Source organism: Crocodylus siamensis, chromosome 3 (genome assembly GCF_052110815.1).
Source record: "Crocodylus siamensis isolate JL-2025a chromosome 3, ASM5211081v1, whole genome shotgun sequence".
Lineage (NCBI taxonomy): Eukaryota > Metazoa > Chordata > Crocodylia > Crocodylidae > Crocodylus > Crocodylus siamensis.
The window spans coordinates 194,207,485-194,233,161 of record NC_143397.1 but is presented as its reverse complement, the minus strand read 5'-3'; the positions used below and the strand labels follow the sequence as shown (position 1 = coordinate 194,233,161).

Sequence of the window (25,677 nt, the reverse complement as noted above, 5' to 3'; positions counted from 1 at the left end):
GTTCCCATGACCAGTTACTTTAAATACCATATACTCAAAGTATATACTGTTTAGATTAGTATGAAAATTTTCTATTTCCTATCTCCCACAGCAACTTTGTGTTTATTCTTTAAGTATATTCCCAGAAATGGTAGCTGTCTCCAAATTAGCGAGTCTTTTACAAAGTTGCCTTTTTTAGCATTTAAAGTTGATTTTTTTTAAAAAAAGGAATGTGTCTTGGTTGGTCCTTTAATATAGATTTCCCCTTATTTTTTCAGATACATAAAGCTTCAGAAAGACTCTCCCTACATCAGGAGGACCAGCCCTAATCAATACGCTACACAAGGGGAGCAGATGGTTGTACTAGATCTCATGATGAAATTATTGAGCAGTTCAGGATTTTGGGGGATGAACACTAAGATATTGTAAATGGATTGTAGCCAATGGTCATTTTAGTACACTTTTTTAACACTTAGATGTTTTGAATTTACATTCTTGTCTAATTTTTGTCAAGTGTAGTACATTCATTGGTTTTATTTCTCTTTCTTCCCTGTTTGTGACAGAACTGTGCGTTTGACCTACATTTTACATGTCCTTTCCAAGCAATTTGTTAAGGTATTTGTTATGTAGATACAATTGTTTTTTTCAGATTATAATAATATATATCTTTATGTTGTGGTACATAAAGTTTGGGAGCAATTTGGGCAAACAGAATATAGAAATATGACCATGAATTTTAAACTTTTTGTTACTGTTAATGTAACATGAACTTTTGTTGCATTTTAGAAACACTAATTAGAGGCATTGAGCTATGATGTTTGAGTTGCATCTGTCTGCACTGATACTATGTCAGGTATACTACATGAGCCTCAAATCACTTAAAATAATTTTACAGTTTATAAAACATTTAATTTAATTCTTAGCTGTATTCAGACAGGTTACTAAATTACTTTTCCAGAAGTCTTTTATGTGCAAATTAGTGTTGCTTATTTTATGCACATTTGATTTTTAAAACAAGGAAAACTGAAGACTTCATAACAACCTGTCAGAAAGACTCCGTGTCAACAGGCACATAGCTATGTAATTGAAATCAATTTTGGGCTTACTAAGGCACACTTTTATTTTGCCCAAAGGACTGATCTTATCATACTTGGAATTAGTATATTGAATTAGAATTCACACAGTAAACTGTTGGAAACAGCAATTCTACATAAATACATGCTTCATAAATGAAGCCAGAATAAGATTAAATGTGTCTAAAAATGCAAGTTAAAATGTAAGAATATTGCAACTCTAAAAAATATTTTAAAATAGTCAAGTTATTTTAATTTAGTTTTTTTAATTACTTTGAATTTTAATATAGCAGGTATTTTGTCTACCTGTTGCATGCTGCTGATACAGTTATAGAGACATTTTCTTACTCGTAGGCTTTTTTGTGTTCCTTTTTGGCTCAGGAATAGTTGCTGTGATTTAAAAAAAATTGCAAAGTCTGATACAAGAACTAGAAAAAAGAAAATATACTTTCTTTTAAAGAGAGGCATCAAAGTAACCCTAACAGTGGTTGCATCTTAGTTGACAGGGAAATTTTTAAAAATACCTTTAACACTGTTTTGAGACTAGGATTTTACTTGCATACATTTACCATGAAAGGGACATATTAGGTGCTTGTTTCTTGTTTGGAATTCCAGCTCAGAAGTCTGAGAATTCCATGTGCAGAACAAGGGTAAAATATGCCCCAAAGTGGTTTCTTTACACTTTACAGGAAAGCAATAATCCTCTTAAACTGTGATGTAGGTTGAGGCAGAATATGGTATGTTTTTTGGAGTAGAATTACTTCTGAGTGTGAATTGCAGAGCAATACTTTTTTACAAAGCCATATTTTATAGGGAAGCTTGGGAGAAAAAATTAAAACTGGTGAAAGGAGGATATAAACTTCACTGCATTTTTGTACGAAATGGCAGTTTGTCTATAGAATTATGGGACTGTGAGGTTGCGTTATGCTGTGATCAAATTTTAAACTCTTTGTAATTAAGTATGTGATTTTATGACCTTCATGTTTACAAAATTGTGCCAAGCTAGGCAAGGACAAGGGGATTTAAAAATAATGTATATTTAATCCATTTTAATGTTTGGCTGCAATAAAAAACAGAAGAATATCTTTGTCCTGATGGTGTCATTATTTTCTTACTGAGTGTAGAAATATGGTATCTATAGGAGCAAATGAGTTTCTTTGCTTATCCTCCACCAATTTATATCACCAATCTGAAGTGTTGTGCTGCTGTAGCTCTTCAGTATACAATAACAGCAAAAATGATCTGTTATTTCATTGGGCCAGTTATCAGCGTGTTGCTAAATGTTACTGCTTTTGGATTATATGTCTGCTCTTCTGGAACCAGTTATGTAGTTGTCAGGCTCTGTGATTTCTTTATGACCTTGAGGGGTGGTATTTATCCACGTCAGATTTAGTAGGATGTTACTGTAGCTTATATGAAGGAAGAATTTGCCTAGTGATCCAGTGGCAAGTATTAAGTGGGTGCTTCATCTGCATGATTGAGTTTAACAAACTCATCTACAATTTCTTATGCCCCTGATTTATTCTGATGATCTTGTATCCAAAGGGAAACTGGAATATGGCTGAGTGAAAGGTGGTAACCAGCGTGTATCCTCACCCCTCTCTGAATCTTACAGTGCCTGTTTTGCTGTAGCTGATGGAATCTATGGAATTTTGTATTTGTCTCCTTTTCAAAACATTTAAAGAAAATATACCAACGAAGAAAAACAGTATATGAGTAAAGTGAAATGGATCAATAAAACACATTTTCAGTGTGGAAAAATGATGCCACCTCAACTGTGCCTCTGTATATGGGTATAGGCCAATTATTTTTATGACATAACTGATTTACAAATAGGTACTCTGAAATAAGATGTCATTTATAGCAACATGTTTTTAAAACACAATCGAAACTTAATGCATTTATTCACTATATATATTGTAAAAGTAAAACAGGGTAACCACTGCTGTTTACATTACACCGGAATTTTATATCATGCATTTAGCTTGATTATACTTTTAAATAATATTTGTAAGGTAATTGCATTTTAATGGTGATATTTTAACACTACTTAAATATATTACTTCTTGGTGCACTGAGAGCTAAACTTCAATGGGATTGGTGTGTTACCAGCTCCAGGTGTTGCTGTCTCTGCTAGAGAACCAGCTCTCTGGCAGGGGGAATACCTATAGAGCTCTCACTGCTTACTGCAGCAGGCAGTGATATAGCTATCCAACTCTTCCTCCCTTTTGTAAGGAGGGGAGGAGAGAGGGAGGGAGAGCGGAGGTGTGGGGGAAGCTTGATGGTCCAAGTAACTGTGCAGATGTTAAAATTGTCATGGGATGCTTCTGTGCACAAGGTTACTTTTTCAACAAGCAGCTTCTTTGTGGAGGGGGTTGCTATTTTGCTTTGTCAGTCTTCACAACAAGCAATAACAGGTTTGTAGGCCTGAATGATAGAATGAAAATGCTTTAAAGCACCAGGAACTTTAAATTTAAATAGTGCTCCTGCTTTACCAGTACCTGCTGCTGCTTCTACAGCAGTAGCTATTGCCAGTGCTGTAGCAGTGGTGGTGGTAGTTGGTAGCGCAGCACAAGCAAGGTCTGATCACATGGAGGAGACCTCCTTGTCGGCCCAAAACTTTTTAAGGGTGTCTTTACACGTGCTCCAGGGATAGGAGGGGGCACTTTAATTATAGCAACTCTTGGGAGCCGCTTTAGCTAAGGCAGCCACAGCATCTTGTGTATTCAGCGTCCCTTGCTTCAAAATGGTGGTGGGGGCCCTTTAACTAAGCTTGTTCAAGTAGCTTTACTTTTAAAGTGCCCGTACTGCCATTTTGAAGCACAGAGAGGCTGAATACAGGAGACACTGCCAACAGACTTGATTATTTGAGTCTGCTCCAATGTGTTATATTGACAGTGTGTCGAAGTAGGTGTCCCACAAGTCTGCAGACACTCTAAAAGCCCCGAGGGCAGTCCTGGTTTCCATCAGCTGTTTCCATGGGAGCAACAGCTGATCATGCAAGCATGTCAGTGAGCCTCAAGGGTGGAGGAAACCAAAAAGTAGTCTCTTATCACCCCCTGACTGAAAATGTGCCTTTGTGGCAATTTTGTCATACTGCATACAAAGGGCTTTGAATGTGTTGCTGCCCATATCACTTTTTTCATGTGGTTCTACAGATTTCATAGCATTACAGAAATGATGTCTGTCCACCGGCCCTTACGTGGCACATGCAGTGATATATGCAAAAGGGAAATTTGAGTAAATGGGAATGGAGATTTTTAGACGGGAGGAGTTGAAAGGTTATATGGTTCAGTACTTCATGGTTAACTACACATTCCTGCTTTTGAATCTGTCCTATGTTCTATGAGTGGAGTTGACGTGAGAAGGTAAATTCTATAGTGTCAAAGAAATAGAACTCATGCACACAACTGTATGTCTAGAGAATTAAATGCTATCTTGCTTTAGAAACAGTGTGTTATGGACCTGTATTAGAAGTATATATAGCTTATTGCAGTTGCTAATGCAAATGATGTAATAGGTCTCAACTCTTTGAGAAAATCCCACGCATTTGTGTATTATAGTAAATGTATTTAGTGAATTTGTAGCTTTTGAATATTCCAAGGTGTCTCTTTCAGTTCCTGGATTGCAAGATACCTTATTTACTTGAATAGAAGTCAGTGTTTTCCCTTGGCCCCCCCCCAGTCAGCATAGGGCGAAAAGCCCCTTTTCTTATATTCACATGCATGGAACCCTCATTAAATACATTGTCTATCATTAAACTGCTGCTGTGCTCAGCAACAGAAACCAACTATGAAATTGATTAAATGCAGCCAGCGCTGGCATGAGTATAAAATGTATGGCCCATATTGGATAAACATACAGATGGGAACCTACCGCAAAGATAGGGTAGAGCAACCCATCTGAATAAGATGCATGGTAGTGCCCATTGTGTGCCGTCCCACTCAGTGCTGACTCTTTTGCAAGTCATAGTGAGCCACTGCATTTAATACATTTTTACTTCCTCTTCACTCCCACAGCTGAGTTGTGCCTTTATTTCCCATTTCCAATGAGTGCCATTTATTCAAAGTATCTGGCAAACCTCACCAAACAAGGCCCCAAGTTCATCCAGAATATCTGTTTCCCCCATTCTCAGCCTGACATATATAGTTAGTGGTCCCCATCCTCCATGAGGTGGAGCCAGACCAGGTCGTCCTGCACAACATCTCTACATACATTTTTTGAAGGATCCCAGGATTAATGACAAGAACACCTGGATCCAGTTACAAGTAGGGAACTAATTAGCACACAGTTTCTTTTGGAGGTGGGGGTGGGGGGTTCTGGAGTATACACTCATACTGAACAGCAGTGAGCTGTAGGATCACCATGGCTTAAAATGCTGTTGACTCTGCTGGGGCTAAGCCCAATGAACTGTACCATAGTTCATGAGATTTTGACTTCAGATATATATCATGAATAGAAACCAACTATTTGTACTAGTTTGTACTATATATAAGTACAAAAGTGCTGCTTTAAAGTATGTTTATGGATGGAGTACCTGTGCTGAAATGTGCAGCAGTTTCAAAATAGGTAAAATGCATCCATTCTGGATGAACTTATGTCTATGGGTTCCTGTTATAATTTGGTTATATGCAAATTACACTAGGTATATTCATTTCAAGGTCAGTATTTTCAAAGTTGCCTTTCATTTCCATGTGCTCATGGAGAGCAGGGTCTGAAAGTGAGGAAGAGGGGAAGGGGCTGCATGGGGAAGAAGTTGGGTGGGGCAGAGAGCAAGAATGTATGTGATCCAGAAGATGTATTTTCCCTGCTGTAGCAGTGGAATGGGGAGACATTCAAGGCAAACCTACAATAATTAGATTCTATGCATGGAAAATTTATAACAAATTTATAAATTTTCCATATATTGAATCTAATTATGGGGGGGTTGTCTTATATTCAGGGTCATCTTGTATTACAGTAAAAATGGTAATTGGTAGTCCCAATTTCTAATGTAATTTGAGAGTTCTCATAATCTCATCATTTACTTAATTTAGTGTTGTAACTTGGTTAGCAGTGGCTTGAACCTTCTAATGTGAGTGAAAACTACAATAATCTATAATCAAGTGGGTTTGAAGTACCAGTAAAAAGACAACACAGTCTCCTTAAAAATTTTACATGTAGCTCATTCCAGGACAGTGTTTCTGGGAAGCTTGGTTAAAAACAAACAAGCCTCCAAAAATTAAGATTTAGTATTGTGGAAGAACTGCTATGCTTTACCAGTAAATTCTTAAATTTTTTTTGATTATTATTTTTAACGATGTAGAAATTCGTAAATATTTACCCGAATTCAAGCTGAGTTTGATGTAGGATAACCACCCTTCCATCATTTGATTCTAACATGGACAATTTAAAAAATTGTTATAATTTTTCTTTATATAGAATCAAGTTATTGGAGGATTGTCTTAAATTCACTTCCTCTTCCTTCTGCCTGGTCTACTGCCAGGAGCCTGAGCGCCACAATCGCTTTCCCCCACCTTCTCCACCGTCTCCCCCCCGTGCCATTGCTTACCCTCTGTTGGGAGTCCAGCTGCATTCCAGTTTGGAACATGGAGCACGTGCTGGCTACAACCCCTGCCCAACCTAGCAGTAATGGTTGCGGTGGCAGCTGCAGCAACTCTGGCTCCAGCCCTGAAGCCAGAGCCAGGATTGCTACTACTACCACTGCTGCGGCCAGTTGAGGCAGGGGCTGGAGCCCTGACTGAGGGTAAGCGGTGGCAGCAGGGAGTATTCAGTGGGTAAAGAGATGGGGGCAAGGGCACCTGGGAGCAGATGGTGGTTGCAGCTTTAACCTTGAGCTTGGGTCGGGGCCAGAGCCAGCTGCATCAGCTATCTATTACGCACTTTGTACTTGAATCCAAGATGTGGAGAGGGAGGGCAGATCTCATCTTGGATTTAGTTAAATATATTTAGTTTTGCTTTTTGTCATCCTTGCTGAGAAATCATATCTTTTAATACTTTGGTGAGGATTAGAGTATAGGTATAGGTTAGAGAGAGAAATATATAAATGTAAATTGACCTTCCTACTAGTACTAAATTAAGAAATTGGGAGTAGGAGACTATACCAAAGTATAATGGTGTAGGGAGCTGGAAAAGTTAACCAAAAATGTGAGGGACTGGTGTTAAAGAAGTTTGGAGGAGAAGGGGTAAGTAGGACATGGATAGGTATTGAGGTAGTTACACCACTTTACCTGTACATGTAGGAAATGGCAAGAGAAAGAGATATGAGAGAGACAAACGATTGGCTGACAAACCTTTTCCATTGGAAGGAAAAGGAGCATAGCATAAGGGTTCCAGGTTTGGAATAAGAAAAGTTAAAAAGGACATGAGGAATGAAAAATAGGCATGGGGAATCAAGGAAGGCTGATAAAATTGAGGTGGGATAAGTTTGAGAATTAGGATGGATAGGGAAAGGCAGTAGTTCTTAAAATTCTTCATATAGAAAAAGCCTTCTCATATTTTTCATTCATTATAGAAAGTATGAATTCTGTTGCTACCTGATACCAGGAGCCCTAGTTTGGCCATTATAAGATTTGTTGGTATTAACATTTCTTAGCTTGTGAAATGGCTATACCTCTTGAATACTTGCAGGTAGGGAATTACATGCTGTATAAATCAGGACCTGGATGCTAGGGGAGTTTGTGATATGCAATTTCAACCTAGGTTTTTTTCCCAAGAAAATGTGTTTAATATAAAACTCTTCAAAATGCTAAGTTTGGAGCATGGGTGTAATGCTCAAGCACCTAAATGACTCCAGACTTATCTGCCCCATGTTCAAAATTGACTTAGAAGCCTAAGTCTTATTGAAAGTCAATGAGCACAGAGATTTTTTTAATAGTACCTGCTTCTGCCAAGGACAAGTAAATAATTAAATCTAAGAAATGTAAACATCAGAATCCACAGGTAGAAAGCTAATAAATAATTTGTGTCACAAGGTCCTAGAAAGGGTGTGTGTGGTAAAAGCAGAGGCCTTTTATTTTATAAATACTGGTATTAGTTACAGAGCTGTCCATATATCAGTCATTATTTAGACGATAGGCTACATCTAAGTTATAGGATACTCAAAATCTTTTTGATGGAAAAAAAAACTTAATGTAAAAATATGCTGTCATGAAGTTCCACAAATTTAGTCTTTATTTTATATCTACTTGGCTGTGGGTACTGACTTACTGATCATGTGTTGCATTGCATTTTAATTGTATTGTATTTTTAACATTCCAGGGAAAAGGGAAAAAGAAACTGAACAGGAAATGAAAGAGAAAGGTAAGTCTATCTGAGAAAATAACAAAATTGTATTACCAGTTTTACTTACAGGTATATACAACGTGCACCTATCCCCAAAAATCAGTCTTCCAAAATTGAGGTGCATGCCTTCAGCAAGAAAACTGATTTTCTGCCCAGAATAGAAGCATGCAGATGCTGTAAGATGGCTATTGCTTCTTTTCTTTTTCTTCTCTCCAGTTTCCACATATAGGAAGAGAAAATGTCCAGCAGGGCAGATCCAAGGGGGTGCAGTGGTATGGTCACACCCCACTTTGATTCCCACTCATCTAAAATTTTAAATCACTGCAAAAGCAGTGGCATTTCTTTTTGGGCAGCCTGACAGAAAACAACTGATTTAATGACTCAATATAATATATGGATTTGTACCAATTGCTCCATAGGTCTTTTTAATGATGATGTTCCTCTAATTAAGCTATCCTTCTGCAATTTTGCTGTCTTTTAAGTACTCCTGAATTTTTTTCTCTTATGTCCAGTCTGCAGCTGCAGAAACAGTTTCAGCTTTTGGCTAAACATCTGATAATTCATATGTGAAATGTTTAAAACTGTAGCCTTCGCCTAAGCATGGAAAGGAGGGTGAGTGAACTGAAGATAAGGCTCTGTTCTAGGCAGCCATAACTCTGGAAAAATCTTTTTCCTTCATTCTGCCCTACCAAAACAAGCTGCATATTTTATGTGGGGAGGTGTGGTATGTGAGAAAATACAGTATGTTGAAACCAAAAGGTAAACCTAGGGAAAAAGACGCATAATTTTCATGAAATAGACTATAATACCTGGCTTCCAGATAAATAAACTGGAGTTAAGTAAGCAAATGTTATTACAAGTATGCATGTCATCCAAACAGAAGCTGAGAATTGTAATCTTGCCTATTTCACCTAGTGGTTGTTATATTTAGAATGCAAAAAGATTAAAGTATGTCAACACTAGGTGTTGTTGTGCCTGATAAGGGCGGATACACTTGTGCAGTGGCATGGGAAAATTTCTGCTGCTTTCTGTTCTGTGGGTAAATAAAGAACCTGGGTCTGCAGAGCAGTCAATAAAGTAAGTTTCATAAGTGTTGACATTTCCCCCCTTGAATGTTACTTGTTTAATGATTTTTGGACTATTTCACATGAACTTTGATCTCAAGTATGATTCCTGTTCTCCTGCTCTCAAAGAGCTTAAAGAAATATTACATACAGTTAGGGTGACTATCTTTTCAAAATGCAAAGGTGGGACACATACATATCTGCCTCCCCTTTCCCCGGTCCCCACCACAACTGGGGCAGAGCCAAGCTGAGTAGAGCAGGGGCAGATGCAGGCTGCCTGCTGCGGGCTCAGGGCTTCCTGCCTTGCTGCCTTTCCCTCAGGAGCCCCACACTGGCTGTGCGCTCCCTGCCTGCCCAGCGGCAGTGAGGGGCACAAGTCCATGCCACTGCTGCCCCTGCTGCTGCTGGGTGGGCAGGGGGCTTGTGGCTGGCTCAGGGCTCCCAAGGGAAAGACAGCAGGATGGTGAGCCCACAGCAGGCAGCCCACAACCAACCTAGCCTCACAGACAAATATGGGGGGGGAAGTTACCCCTCATGGCCCCCTCATAGGGTGTGCACCACCCCTCCCGCTCCTCCTGCATGAGCCTGCCCATGGCTCAGTTCCCTTCCCAACCAGGCCCCATGCAGTGGCCCCAGTCCCTACCCTACTCCGTCCCTTATCATGGGGGCCTCAATCTGCACCGCCGTGCCATCCCATGCCCCTCCTCCCCCCATAGACTTGCTTCCAGTGCTCTCCACACTGACTGGCTGTATTCCCAGGCTTGTGCATGTGTGTGGGCATGCACGTGCACGTGGCACCCTTGCGTCCTGCTCCTGGCAGTCCTAAGCAGCCCCTTGCAGGTTGGTACACTGCTAGCCTGCAAGGGAAAACCTGGATCCCTGCACAATACTGTGAATTCAAGACAAATGCTGTCCCAGAGTCATGCAGCCCGGGAGCAGGATTTGATGTTCCCATTTCAGGACTGTCCCGCCTAATTAGGGGACAAGTGGTTACCCTATTTATAATATGTAGGCAGAATGAAAAATGTAGCCTCCTTAGTAGAGGAGCACATGCATATTTTGTTTATGCCACATATTTTTCTGAAGCTGTTTTAATGTTCTAAAAGTAAAATGGTAAAATCTATGGAGTAAAGAACATTTTTTTTTCACTGTTTATACAGTACTTGACACAATCAGGGCCTTTTCAGACTGTATAGCTAGATGCTATTGTGAAGCAAATAATAAACTGTTGTTATTGGGTCTCTTTTTCTGTCATTCCACCTGGAAAACCAGGCTTCCTTAGTACCATGAAGCTCATTTTTACATATCTGGGAGAGGTTTTTCTTTTTTAAATTAATTACAACTTCTACCAAGCTGCCTAAATTAACATTTGTCTTTACTTAAAAAAAACAAACAAACAAACAAAACATGGTGGTAAGAATTTTCTTCTAATGGACAAAACACTTTCAGTTCAACCCCTGAAAAGTCATGCAGTATCAACCTTTAAATATGTTTCTTTCTCCCAATCTAGGTTCAAACGAGTGAAAGGTAGTATACAAAGCCACATTTAAGATGTAAAGCAGGAAACATTTGCTTAAAAACAAGCTATCAAATTATCTAAAGCACTTACAAAGTTTGATATTGGAGTGAGGGAGGGATTACTTACTAGATAGAATACATGACAGACAAGCAAAGACACCTGGTAAAACCTCTTAACGTGTGAGACTCTAGCGTAACACCACACAAGACATGCATCTTTCTATCTAAAAATCCTTTGTCAGTAACTCTAGATATTTGTCCAGCGTAAAACAGAGACAGTTGTTGTTGGTCCGATTAATGCAATAAAATAGAGTGCAAATTAAAAGTTGTATTTAAAGTTATATTCTCAAAAAGCTTCCAGTGTTGCTTTCAGTTAAGGAAATAAAGCATATTGTTTGAAGAAACAAGTATGAGCTGTAGATGGACACCAGATGGCACTAGAAAACAACTTTACTATGTTAGACAGACAAGGTTCTTTGGGTAAATCTGGTATCTTTCATTAGAACAACTAAAATAGTTGGAAAAAGTTCTTTGCGAGGTTTTGGGTACAAACACCCTTCTTCAGGCAGAGGGAACATCTAGAGTTGTCTTGTGCTCTCCTGTATGGGATGAAAGCCAGTATGCAAGAATGTGGGTCAGTGAAAATGCAAATACTTGGCAGTGAGGGTCAGAGTGGGTGAGAGAGGTAGGGGGGTGGGAGGAGGGGAAGGGAATGGTGATCTGGTAATGGAATGTAGCTGGTAAATTGTAGAGAGATTACCTGGGTATCAGATGGCAGGCAGGTTATAATGTGCCATAAATCTAATGTCCATATTTAGTCTGTGTTTTTTGTATCCAGTAGATTGATGAAGTGAAGTTGGTAGGCTCATATGAGAGAAGTGTTTTATAAACTCCCTTTGAGGATTAGAACTGAGATTGGAGATAGAGTGGTTATCTTGTGAGAAGCGTACACTCACAGATAACTTGGTATTTCTGTCTTTGATTGATTTTCAGTGTGTGTTCATTCTGGTATGCAGTTGTTGTTTGGTTTCTCCTACATATTTTCCATCAAAGCATTTAGTTGACTGGATGAGATATACATGTGCACCTCTAGAAATGTAATCTAAGATCTAGAAATGGTGATTGCTCTGTTGTGAGGTGCAGTTAGTATGGGAGTGATGGAAATATGTTGGCCATTGGTGACACATAAGGGGTGCACACGGGTACACATGTACCCCCTGAGATTGGCAGTGCACCCCTTCAAAAAAACACCTCCGACACTGCTGGTGGCACCAACACCACCACCAGCATCTCCGGGTGGCCGCCAACCACTGGTCGGCACTTGCAACCTCCCCTCTCACTGCCAACACCACTGAAGCCACCTGCAGGAGCTCCCCACTCTCGCCTACTGCCACCGCAGCCCATGGGCAGTTGCCGTGCCCCCTCAGCCTCCAGAGGCACACGTTGTTCATGATGTTGACAGATTTAACATTTCTTGTAATGGCATCTTCTGCATCCATTTGGTATGTTTTGGACCATGGGAAGTTTGTTTCTGGTGATGAGGTTGGTGAGGTTTGGTGCTTGTTTAAAGCCTAGGATGGGTGGTTCTGGGAAGCTCTCTTTAAGAACTGGGTGGTCTTCTAGTATGAGTTGCAATTGTTTGAGGATTTTACCATTCTGGATAGTGATGATAGTGTCTAAAAAGGAAATGTTGGTGCTGGAGTGTTCAAGAGAGAGTCTGATGGAGGAGTGATGTTTATTGACTTCCATCAGAAATTCAATCAGAGATTGCAGGTTTTCAGTCCAAATGATGAAAATGTCTTTTATATATCTTAAGTATAGCATGGGTTTGATGGTACAGTTCTTGAGGAATTCTTCTGCCAGGTGGCCCATAAAAAAGTTGGCATATTGTGAGGTCATGTTGGTGCCCACAGTCATACCCAGGGTCTGGAAGAAGTGTTGGTTATTGAAAGTGAAGTTGTTGTGTGTGAAGATGAAGTGTGTAAGTTCAGTAATATCTTCAGGTCTGTACTCTGAGTTGTAATCTTGCTCTTGTAGATATGAAAGACAGGCTTGGATGCTATCTTGGTGTGGGATGTTGGTATATAAACTGGTAATGTCCATGGTGGCTAGGAAGGTGTTGCTGGGAAGGTGGTTTGTTTTCATAGATAGTCTGTTGTGTCTTAGATAAAGTTTGCTCTTTGAGTGACAAGAGGTTTTAGGATTCAGTGAAACCTGGTATTTCCTCAGGGTTCCATGGTTGGATATGATAGGTCTGCCCAGGTGCCATTGTTTATGGAAATTAGGGAGCGTATTAAAAGTCCCTGGATTGGGTAGTGGAGGAAATCAAGTTATGTAGTTTTTCTTGTAGTTTAGATGGAAGTGATTTGATAGCAGTTTTGAGTTTTAAGGTGAAAAGGGGAGTTGGATATTCCTCTAGTTTTTTGTAGTAGATGGTATTAGAGAGTTGTCTTTTGGCTTCTACATTAAGTATTTATCTGAAAACAACTTGAAGTCTTCATGAAAACTTAACTTACATTTGAACAAAACTTTCACCACAACTGTATTCACCTGAGGCTATGCCCCCTGCTTTCATGCATTGCCATTTGGTAGTGTGTTTCACACAAGGAAACTCCCTCACCAGGAAGCAATTGGCTTCTAGATGCGAGAAAAAGGTCTTGCCTATTCTCTTTGGTTGTTGCACTTTTCCAGGTATACCTTTCCCCTTTCCTGCTACCTCCTCTCCCCTGTGCAGCCATAGTTTCTATGCCTTCAAATTTCTGAGTGCTTAACTGGGCAGTTAAACTTGAATGTTCTTTTATATAGTTTCCAGGGCTTTCATCTCTCAACTTTTTAAACATTTTTAAATGCAAGGACAAAATAGCATTAAAATAAGCACAAACATTTTTTAAAGCAAAACATTACCTGACTTTTATGTGGGAAGACTAAACAAGGAGATTATAGGGCATCAAGGAGCTGCTCTTACTAGTAAAATAGAAAAATTTATCATTTCTTCTCCAATTAGCCAAATATTTTGGACTTGAAGCAATTGTCTAGAGTTATTTCAAACTGTGTTTCCAAAAATTGAAAACGATTCAAGCTGTCTTTTTTATTAATCTGGATCCATGAGTATGGTTTCTGGAGTTAATGCCATTGCGAATAGAGCATGCTGCACAAGTAAGGGTTCCATTTTATTCCTGGTTTTGACTATTTGACATTAGGCAAAAATGTAGTGTTTTGCTAGCTTATCCCATCTAAAGAGGAATCAATATCATTCATATGTATGCTTATATTATCCAAGACAAAGGATTCAGAAACCAGATTGCATGAGAGCTTGAATACATAAACATTTCATTAAAAGCAGCAGTCTAATGTGGCAACACCTTAAAGTTTTTTGGGGTTTGTCACAGGGTGGCCCCACGAGCGGCTGTGAGCTCGCTAGCGCCCTTTCACCGTGCCAATTAGGGTGATCTGGCACCCTCTACTCGCCCGCCACGTCTTTGCTGTTGAGGTTCAGAATGGGAGGCTGCCTACTTACACCTAACGACACCTTGCTGGTATCACCTCCGTTCCAAAGTGGGGGTACTTTCACCCCAGCCTTATGGGCAAATGCGTGCCTCCAAACCTCCCCTTTAGCATGCCCCAAGCCTTGCAGCTGTCCCAGGGGACGTTGTCTGGTCCCCTGCCCCTCGGGTGCTCTCCCTCTGGCACCCTGGGCTCGTCACCCGCCTGGTGCCCCTGGGCCGGGCTCTTACCCACTGGCCTATTACCGACGCCCCTGGGCCTGGCACGTAGCTGCTGCCCTAGCTCCTCTCGCCCCTCTCGGGGTCTCTGCCGCGCTCTCCGCGCTTGCGGCCCCTCTCTGGGGCCTCGCCCTCTCCGGGGCCTGTACCGCGCTCTCTGCGCTGCGCCCTCTCTGGGCCCTCGCCCTCTCCAGGGCCTGTACCGCGCTCTCTGCCCGCGCTTGGGGCTCAGGTGGCCGTAGCCGTGCCTGGCCCCCTTGACCCTTTCCTGGGTCGTTTGCCCCACTGGGCAACGTGCCGCCCTTACGGGCCGGGGTCCAAACCCCGTACACCGCGCCACTCCGGCACAAACACTGTGCCCCCACTGGGCACCCGGAGCCCCCCCAAGCTGTTGGGGAGCCCCGCTGAGGCCTCCTCACTCCCCTACAGCCTCACCCGATCCTCCGGTTAACCGTAACTCAAGCCAAGCCCGAACGGCTGTAACAAAACCAACAAAAGAGCCTACCCGCTCGTAATGAAAACTCCAAGCCCCTCTCGTCAGGGTGTTCTCGTCCCTAGCATCATCGCAGCCGGTCAGTAAGGTAAGGCTGCAACCACCAACTCTGTCCACTCAGCTCAGCCACAGAGCTCCTGCTCCTGCAGCATCCAGAAGGGTACTGCTAGCTAGGCTGTTTATAAGGACCTGGCCCTGCCCCCTCCTGGCCACATGACCTGCCTGGTTGCCCCCATCTGTGTTGCTCCAGGGCACTTCAGCAGCCCTATTCCTCCTGCTAGTAGCAGGCACCCTGGTGCCCTGCTACGGGGGGGGGTTTTGGGGGGGGGGGGGTTAGGGGGTAGGTGAAGTAAAGATAAAACAGAAACCAGAAACCAAAGCCAACAAATGCTTACAGAAAAATAAAACAGAAATAATTTAATTATTGGTGTATACAAAACTTTTCCTAACCTCGTAGCAGAAAACATGAGACGAAGAAAAATATCCAGATACTTTACTTTCCAGAGGATGGAGCCCTTCCCTCACATACCTTAGGATTTCTATCATTTTTTACCCCAAGTAATGAGGTGTAAGAACTTCTGTACAATCCTGCCATACTCAGTTCAGTGTCTAAGAGTCTACTTAATGAGTGGAGGCTACTTGGAGCCTACCTAATGGATACATGGCTTCCAGAGTTAGAAAAGGAATGGATGGATGTTGAATGAAATAGGGAGTGCTCATGAATTTGATAGAACTTCTGGCTATACTGATCTTTTTCCTCCTAGGCAATCTGAATTTTGGTTTAGATTAGTCCAATTAAATATTCATATTTCTTTTTATCTGCTTGTTACGAAAGAAATGCAATGCATTAGCAGAAAAGTAAAAATGTACTGCTGAAAACCATGGAACATTCTTAATTTAAAAAATGCTTGTGTATACTGTAAAACTTTCTCCTCATGATGTAATAGATGGATAATGAAGTGGGATATATTGTGTGGACCAGATATCTCAAAAGGGAAACGTGTTTGGTTGCAGCTGACGTGTGTATGTATAACATAAAATGAAGTAAGTTGTGAATTTGCATATGTAGATCTACATTGCACATGTGTGATTGTAATATGTGGCATTTTGCAGAAATATATGTGTAAGCTCACATTTTCTACTTAAACTTTTGGATTTAAAAAAGGTCAAAAGTCCCTTATAATGGTTTATTTGTCTGAAAGTAGTTAGAAAGTTCAGTGTCAGCCTCATTTGAAATACTATCCTTGTTTACTGGAAAATTCATTGCTTTTTAGTTAAGAAGTGCACCTAAACGTAACTTAATTCAGATCTGTAATAATGTACAATCTTTATGAAACTTGGTTAATATCTCATTCACACTGTTTTTCTGAATATTATAACTTATTGAGAGAGAAAATATGAAAAATTAACTTTGAAGATAGCATCCTTTGGGATATAAATCAAATGAAAAATATTTGAGACTTAGTTTTTAGAAGACTTAATGGTGTTGAATTTTTATTATTAGAGGATTTATACTCCATAAAGTGGTATATAGATGGATTTCAATAAAACCTTTTGATTGAGAGGGCATGCAGAAAAAACCAGGATCTCTGGCAAACACTCACAATAAGTGTTCCTCAGTACTAAAAAGTTTTGCCAATTTTATAAAGTTTTGTCATATGCTTCTGTTCCAGTTTCTGCTATCATTCCAAAACCATTTTTGAATGACCGCTTATTAGAATGAAAGTCCATATTTAAAAGATGTGCAGAAGACCTAACATTTTTCATATGGATCCTGCACTTCCCCAACTCCTTGTCACTTACTGTGGTACTCCTTTCTTCTAGAAAGTGCAGAAATAGGCAAAGAGATGCACACATCCTCCCTCCATTTCTCTTTTTTTCTTGATATCAGAGTAAGATGCAAGAACAGCCTCTCCAGGTTGTTAAGACTTTCCATATATATCACTAGTTTACTTTTTTTAGACCCCTTCACTGGCCAATTCCCCTGAGATTCTTTGTATGTGTCAGCAAGCTATATATTAATCATGCAGTAGAGATATATGGATTACCTCTTCAATGTGAATAATAAACATATTTTGCTTCTGGTACTCCTAGACTTGCTCCTGCTATGTTTTTGTTCTGTATAGGTACAGGAACTAACTTCAGGAAACAAATGATGACTCTGAGAGTTAGGTTTCCTTCCTCCAACATTAGGATCAGCCACTGAATCACAGGAGCCTGTTTTGAAACCTGAAAGATCTTCCTGTGAAAACTACTGCAGCTTAAGCTTAATTTATTTATGATGTACACATCCCTTGGTCAGTTTGAAAGAAAAGTCTTTTCTTGCCTGTCTTGAACAGTTTGGTAGCTGAGCTGTCCATAATGAATACCACATGCCTCAACATCTCTAAGCTTTGAGAAACCTGGGATCAAATGATCCTGGCATTCCACATCCTGGTTTTGCCAAGTTAGCAATAATAATACATGTTTTCTCAAACTAAGTTTTAGAAATCTGGATACCATGTTGTCTAATAGAATTTCCTATGCAGGCTATTCTTAAAGTCTGAGGTTGTAAACATAGCCTTTTAATGCTAAATATTATTGCACATTTTATCATTTGAGTGATAGGATTATACATGATCTGCATAACCGGGGAATGTGGAACCTATAAACCTATAAAATGGCAAAGCTTGGTCTCTGGAATCATGAAATAAATTTTCCTCCCATTTGTGGGATGCCATGAGTTTGGGAAGAAAAACGCATCCAAAGCAGAAGTTGCCAGAAGTAAAAACTGACATAGAGTCATAGGAACGTAGAGCTGGAAGGGACCTCCAAAGGTAATCTAGCCTGCATGTGTGACATATATTGTTATTTAAAGGACGTGCTGGGAACCCAGACTTGGGAGCCACTCACCAGGGCTGAATGCCCTTTTAATGTGCCAGCACTAGCAGAGCCCAAGATAGGGGAGTGATCTCAGGTCCAGACCATCCCTGCTTGCTTGATCAGGATAGATCCAGTAATCATTGCTTATAGAAGATTGGTGCAGTCTGAAATTCACAAAGAGCCCCGCCAGATGATAGGGCTCTATGGGTCTGTGGGCTGTATCTTTTACACCCCTGCATTACATCATTTGTGGGAGGTTCCCAAAATAAATGATGGATTTTCATTTTTTGTGTCTTTAGAAATCAATATGGATAATAATATTCATCATGGATTCTTTCCAACAAAATGTCTAATTTAAATTTATCATAGTTGGCTTCATAACACCCAACTTAAAATGTGTTCTGTATCAGATATTGAGAAGCTGAAGGTTGTCCTGTTTCATGAAGGGGAGAAGGTCATCACATTCTTTGTTTTGATTTTGGCAAAAAACCTAGTAGGTTGGATAAATAGTTTAATTGGTACAGATTTCCCTCACTTTATGCTGTACATGTGTTCCTGGAAAATAGCGCATAACTCAAATTCGCATAAAGGGAACCCATTTTACAATATAACAAACAGAGATATGTTCCAAGACCTCAATTGTATTGACCCCCAGGCCCATTTCTAACGCTTTTACAAGACAATATTGATACTCACCAACAGCAGACAGTTCACAAGCACAGGGTGATGATGAATGTTACCAAAATGGGGACGGCAACTACAAAAACATGCGTCTTAGACAACGAGTGAGAAGCACAGATCTACAAAGGATACTATATTTTGGTGCATGGCGCCATGGCCTCTCCCACAATGCACCACACAACAGCTCATCATGGGCTTCCACCACACCAATCACATAAGAGTGAACTTTCCTCGCATATAATGAATTTTTGGTATAAAAAGGGTCATTGCATAAGAGCGAATTTGCACATTCAGAACCTGCTTAAAGCGAGGGGAGCCTGTAGTCATAATTTCTCAGACTGAACAAACCAGGACACACATACCATACCTATAAAGTACCACATATACAAGATAAGCATTTAATTTTTGCTTTTCACCTCTGTTATTGTCAGGACCTCTCGCCAGTCAGACCCAACTGGCTCATGCTCTTGAGCTTCCACACCTTGATCCCAGGCTAATGTGATGGCTCCAGTTCTCTGCAACTGGATTGGCTGCTGACACTGACACTCTGCCCTTTTAAGCACACACATTTTAACAACAGCCTTAGTCTGCCCTAGCAAGCCTCATATTCACTGCTGTCTCTGGTTCTCCGAGATCCTACCTCAGCTTTGGCTTTTCTTGACACTGATTTTGGATCTTCACTGGAACTTGGTGTAGCGGGCCAGCACAGGGTGCTTCTGCGCTGAGCCACCCACCTCACTGTGCCTGACCACCTTCTCCAGGCTCCAAGTGCCTCACTTTGGGGCGCCTCATGTCTGACCCACCCCCTTCCTCGCCTAGGGGTAGAGCTACCATCACCCAGGGATGGGCTTGGTTCTGGCACTGCGCCCCCTGGGAAACACAGGCCTAGTAGCCTTTGAGGGTAGTTGACTCACTTCAAGAACTTGGGATGCTTCCCTCAGTCAGAAGCACAAGTAGTGGTCTCCCTTAGTCAGCCAAACCAAGGGGACACCAAGGCATAATCTAGACCCACTCCCAATGAGTCTCCCATGCTAGGTTCGGATAAGAACTTTATTGATTACAAGGAGTAGGGTTAGAATAGGGTACAGAGTTGAGTAGTATCAGAGAAATCCCATAGAGCAAACAGGGTGGCTGGAGTAGACTTTGATCATGCATCTGACTTACTGCAAGCTATATATCTAGTTAGATCTCAGGTAGCTTACTCACAAGTATCATCCAGAGGCAGGTGGTGATTCCCTCTGAAGGCTGGCAATTCATTGATCATAAGTTTTGAGTGAGAGAGCTAGTTTCGGATGGTCCAGCTCCTCTCTCTCTCTCTCTGAGTTTCCCTCATAGCTGCTGCTCCCTCCCTCCTAGGCAGTCCTTAAATTATATAACCCTTATGACCTCATTTACTTGGTCCAATGGAGGCCAGCACCTGTTGGCTGTCAGCCAACCAATTTGAAATGCATCACTGGTTGCTGGTCAGATCACTGGTTACTGGCAGTCTCTTGCCCACCAGGGAGCCCAAGCCCCTCACTCAGGTATGTGATGCCAGTCACGTAGGCAGAGGGAGTAGGTTTACCCTCTTCCTTAGGAATGTATCCAGCTTAGGTTAACTAAAGAGATAGGGTAAGGTTTGTACCTTTTGCAGAGCCCAAATTGTCACAGAGCAGAGTTTTTCTTCAGGGGAGAAACAGAGGTAGTCTTTTGCCATACATGGCACTTAGTTCTTTGATTCTCCTGGCTTCTGACCCTGGCTTGCACCCTGGACTACATCTCAGATCTCTGCTCTACTTCTCCAGACCCTGACCTGATGCCCCGGTAAGCTGTACTCCCACCTAGGTGACCTCCTGTGCTTCAGGAGCCTATCTGCAGGCCTAAGTGCCCATGTTCTGATCAAACCCTGACAGTTATATTGTCATATGTCTAATATGTACTGATATTGTTGCCGAAAAGATGTATCAAAATGAAACATTACTTAGTGGTAATGGATCATTTTCTTCTTTCTCCTGTGGATGTTAATAGGAACTCTTAAGTAATCTTCATTTCTCCTTTTTTCTTACCATGCTTTTGGGTTCAGTGACTCTTCCTGTGCTTTTAATGACTCTGGGTACCATTTCTAACAGGCGTCCTTCAACTGAGCACTGTGAGGATAAAGTACTATTTTGTCTATAAGTGCCTCCCCAGAGGTTGAAAGTTTCTTCCCTTCCAAGGTATCAAAACTATGTAGATACAAAATTATTTAAGACTGTTGGTCTATATTGAGAATAAATAGAACAATTAAGCTGAAACAAAATAAATCTTTCGGATAACATTTATTCTACAGAGGTCATTCATAGATTCATAGACATTAGGGGATGTGAGGGACCTCATAAGATTGAGTCTAGCCCCCCTGCCTTAGGCAGGAAGTCTGCTGGGGCCAAATGATCTTAGCAAGATAAGCATCAAAACACTCTTTGAAAGAATCCAGAGTAGGTGCTTGCACCACCTCAAGAAGGAGTTTGTTCCACACCCTGGACACTTTGACTGTAAAGAAGTCTAAATTTGCCTTCCAGAAGCTTGTGGCCATTAGACCTTGTTATCCCTTGAGGAGCCCTAGTGAACAACTGTTCTCCCAGATCCTGGTGCCCACCCCCCTTATATACTTATAGGCTGCCACTAAGTCCTCCCTGAGCCTTTTCTTCAGGCTGAAGAGTCCCATGTCCCTCAGCCTCTCCTCATAAGGCTTGTTCTTTTATACTTTGATCATGCAGGTGGCTCTCCTTTGGACTCTCTTGAACTTATTCACGTCCCTTCTGAAGTGCAGGGCCCAAAACTAGATGCAGTACTCCAGCTGCGGCCTCACTAAGGTCAAGTAAAGCAGGAAGATGATGTCCCTGGTTTTGCTTGAGATTCATTTGTGGTTTGCTTTGCTGACTACGGCATCGCATTGGTGGCTCATATTCATCTTGTGGTCAATCAGGACCCCAAACTCTTACGGTCATGGTGCTAGCGAGGATAGCACTGCCGAGCCTATGAGTATGATGCTGGTTTTTCCTCCCAAGGTGGAGCACTATGTTGAATGCCATCAGGTTTTGGTCTACCCACCTTGCAAGCCTGTCCAGGTTGACCTGTATCCCCAGTCTATCCTCCAGTGTGATCACTTTTTCCCATAGTTTAGTGTCATTTGCAAACTTTGCCTATCTGCATCTGACACCTGAATCCGGATCATTAATGAAAATATTGAAGAGTATTGGTCCAAGTACTGAGCCCTGAGGGACACCACTGGTCACCTTGTGCCATGTTGATTTGCTTCCATCAATTAATACTCTTTGTGGCGAACCCCGGAGCCAGTTCCCCAGCCATTGGGGAATAGTCAAGGCTGCAGTTCTCCAGCTTAATCATGAGGACATCATGGGAAATCAAGCTGAAGGCTTTCTTGACATCAGCCTCATTTCCCTGGTCTAGGCAATACGTCACCTGGTCATAGAAGGAGACGAGATTGATCAGGGAAGACCTTCCAACAGCAAAGCCATGATGGCTGGTACTCAGAACATTGCCTTCTGTTAGTCTGTTGCCAATGGAACCTTTGATTTTCTCCAGGATCTGTCCAGGGATGGATGACAGACTGATTGGCCTGTAATTCCCTGGATCTTCCTTCCTTTCTTGAAGATTGGGACCACAGTGGTTCTTTTCAAGTCTTCCGGTACTTCTCCTGAGTGCCGCAGGTTCTCACATATCTTCACCATAGGCATGCTATGATGCCTACGAACTCCTTCAGGACTCTCTGGTGCATTTTGTCTGGGCTTGTGAACTTATCGTTGTTGAGCCTCTCAAGGTGTTCCCTCACTTGATCTATGTCAATTGTGGACCCATCCCCACCCCCTGGATGCTTTGAGTCCTGTCCGACAGGGTGACCCCCTTGGGCAGGTGGAAGACCAATACAAAATAATCATTTAGGAGACTGGCTTTTTCGTAAGCGTCAGATGTCAGCTGCCCCAATTGATTTAGCAGAGGTCCAATGTTGCCTTTGTTCTTTCTCCAACTTCTCACATATCTGAAGAAGGACTTGTTGTCCTTAATTCCTGTGGCTACCCTGAGTTTGATTTCTGCCTTGGCTTTTCGGGTCTGCTCTCTACAGGTGTGGGCTAGTGTTGTATAATCCTCTTTGGTGATGATTCCCATTTTCCATCTGGTGTAGGCTTCTCTTTTTAGTTTCAGGAGGTCCAAAGTTGCCTGTTAAGCCATAGGGGTTTCCCAGCCCACTGACTGCATTTGCTGCGGGGTGGGATGGGATGGACTTTCCTTGTGCTTCAAAGTTTATGTTCTTAAGGATCAACCAGTCCTCATGGACTCCCCTTTCTAAGTGCCTGACTGACCAGTCTCCTGAGTTTGTGAAAGTCAGTCATCTAAATATATAGCAGATGACTAAAAAAAACCCTTATATTGTCAAAGCATCTCTTCCTTTTTTTTCAACCTTATTCCTCTGGCTACCTGGCCTGTGTTGTGGTTTTACATTTTTCCCCATCCCATAGCACTGTTATACCTAGGTCTGGCTTATCAGCCCACAGTCCCCATCATCTACTCCTGACATGATCAGGACCATTTTTTGTACTGTAGCTAAACAGCTTTCACTTTTGTGACCTACTTCTGTATTTTATCAATTAAAATAAGTATTCTCTTTCCTAGATGTCTCTACATTTTGTGCTGTCTTTAGCAGCCATGTTGTGACACAGTTTTGCTTGATTATAGGGGTCCCTGTGGAATCATCAGCGTCTACTTTTATGTTTGTGATTAAGTTTATTTTAATATTAAATTTACTCTGTAGTAAAGATTAATTCCAGACAGATTGATTTAATCTGTTCTAGTTTATTAAAAATATATGGCAGCATACTAGCAAAGGCCTAAGCTACTAAAGTAGCCATACGTTAAGTCCTTATCTATGTGACCATTACTAAAAGGCTTGAGCCTGATTTTATATGGGAAGTCAGCGTGGAAATTATTTCTGGCCTCCTATAAGAGATGTATATAATAGTGTTCTCTGAGCAAAGCCAAAGGCATTAAGCTGACTGGAATGATAAGTGAAGAACGAATGCAGCAAAAAAAAAACAACCCAAAAAACTATAGGTCAGTAATTGTTCCTTGAGTATCAGTGTTCTAATCTACAGAAATCTGCTTTAGGAGAAAGCAGGTTCATGCTGCAGTGAAAATCACTTATGTGAGATCTCCTGCTAAAGATTTATTACAGTCATTAGATTCAACAGCTTTATTAGTTTCTAAAATACCTCAGCATTTATTGTCTGATTACTTCTCCAGATAAGTTAATTATAGAAGATTTCTGACTGTTGGACTAGTACAGCTTAGAAAGATCTTTAATTACTGCTGTGTAGTGGTTTTAAATTGTTTTAGTATATTTACTATCTGCTGAACATTTGTTTTTCTATCTTCTAATATTTCATTTATAGAAAACCATAAAATTAACTGCTTGTTTAGGCCACCTGTAACTTGCCAAGTGAATACCAAGCCAGCCAAAAAAACAGGACTATGATAGGAGTTTTTCATCATCATCAAATTCCCATTTTTCTAATGCCTGTTGAGAGAGCAATTTCAGAAGCCAATTTACATAACGATGCAGGCATAGGGTGAGGGAGGAAGATGATAATATTTCTTGAGAAAGTTTTGAATTTCAAATAGAATAGTTAGTCTCTTAATTTGTATACAACTCAAAGTGGTAGTACCTTTTAATTAATATCTTTTCAGTCTAGGTTGCAATTTTGAAAATAGGTCTGTAATATACAGAGCATTACATCACCAGCATTACATGGAGATCCTTCAGGCTAGGGACAGACATTACACATAAACCAGTTTAAGTGATCAGAAACTGGTTTAAACCTTTAACAGAACAGACATTCAGTGCACATAAACCAGTATAAAAATGTACAAAACCAGTTTGAGATAAACCTGATTGAATGTAGTATCAGACGTAACTTATTTGGGTCAAACCGGTTTATGAAATGTCTGTCCCAAACTCATTGACGGTTTAAGATAAACCAGAGACCCCCAGCACTGCAGCATGCTCTCTGAGGTGGGTGGGATTCTCTGGTCCACAGCAGAGCCAACCCTCCCCCTCTGCTCTCTAGCTGGAGCAGGGAGCAGCCCTAGCAAAGACACTGGCTGGCATGGCTCCATTAAGGCAAAGTCAGGGTCAGCCTGTCTGCCCAGGGGCAGAGGGGAGGGGACTGCAATGGAGGCCCCTGGAGCTGACAGACCCCAGGTGCAGGGAATGGAGGAGGGAGGAGTTAATCCTTCTCCTTCCCCCTAATAGGACCATGCTGGGTAGGTTATCCTGCAAGGTTGGGAGGGGGACTCTGTTCCATGCTGAGTGGGACTCTTCCCCCTACTCCTCCTCTTAGTGTGGGGAGGGGGACTCTGTGAAGCAATGGATGGGGACTCTTTCTCCTCCCCTTCCCCCCCCACTGTGGGGTTAGAAGCAGGGGGTGGGAGCTCCATGTGATGCTGCCCAGCCCCAGGGTGGGGGGAGCAACAGGGAGAGGCTCTCTTCCATGCTTTGGGGAACTCTTCCCCTTCTTTCTCCTCCCAGAGGGGCAGTGGGAGCATGGAGCTCAGCTGGGCAGGGTGAGGGTGGCGGAGGGTCTAGGGGAGTCCCCCCCAGCTGCACAGACTCTCCCACAGCTGCAGCAGGCAGGGAGGTCAGGGTGCTCATGCCCATCACAGGTGTGGCTCCAGCCAGCACTGCACTGGGGGGGAGAGCAGAGCCTGCCTTATCTCACGCCGGGGCTCTGAGCCTGAGTTTGCAGCTCCAGCACTGGAGCCAGGTGCTTCGTCCACTCCCCACTGTGCAGTCCTGCCCTTGCATTCTGCTGGGACTGGAGAGAGCCTCGCCCTTGCTTGTAATATACAACTCACCCCCAAACCAGACAGGTACCTTGTTTTGGAAAAAAAGAATGAAGAATAAAAGATTTTTTCAGAGTTATGGCTCATTCCTCACCATCGCTGCTAAGGCAAAAGTCAGGTTTAAC

General features: G+C 41.8%; 1 protein-coding gene across 5 annotated transcripts in view; it reads left to right on the top strand.

The window, feature by feature from the left end:
• Positions 1-25,677, top strand: part of ASPH (aspartate beta-hydroxylase) — a 202,911-nt gene that overhangs the window by 115,770 nt on the left and 61,464 nt on the right. For all 5 annotated transcript variants that reach the window (XM_090040051.1, XM_090040049.1, XM_090040047.1 and 2 more), the window contains one exon: positions 8,313-8,354. In XM_090040051.1, the coding sequence (XP_089896177.1) occupies positions 8,313-8,354 (42 nt within the window). The remainder of the gene's footprint in view (positions 1-8,312; positions 8,355-25,677) is intronic.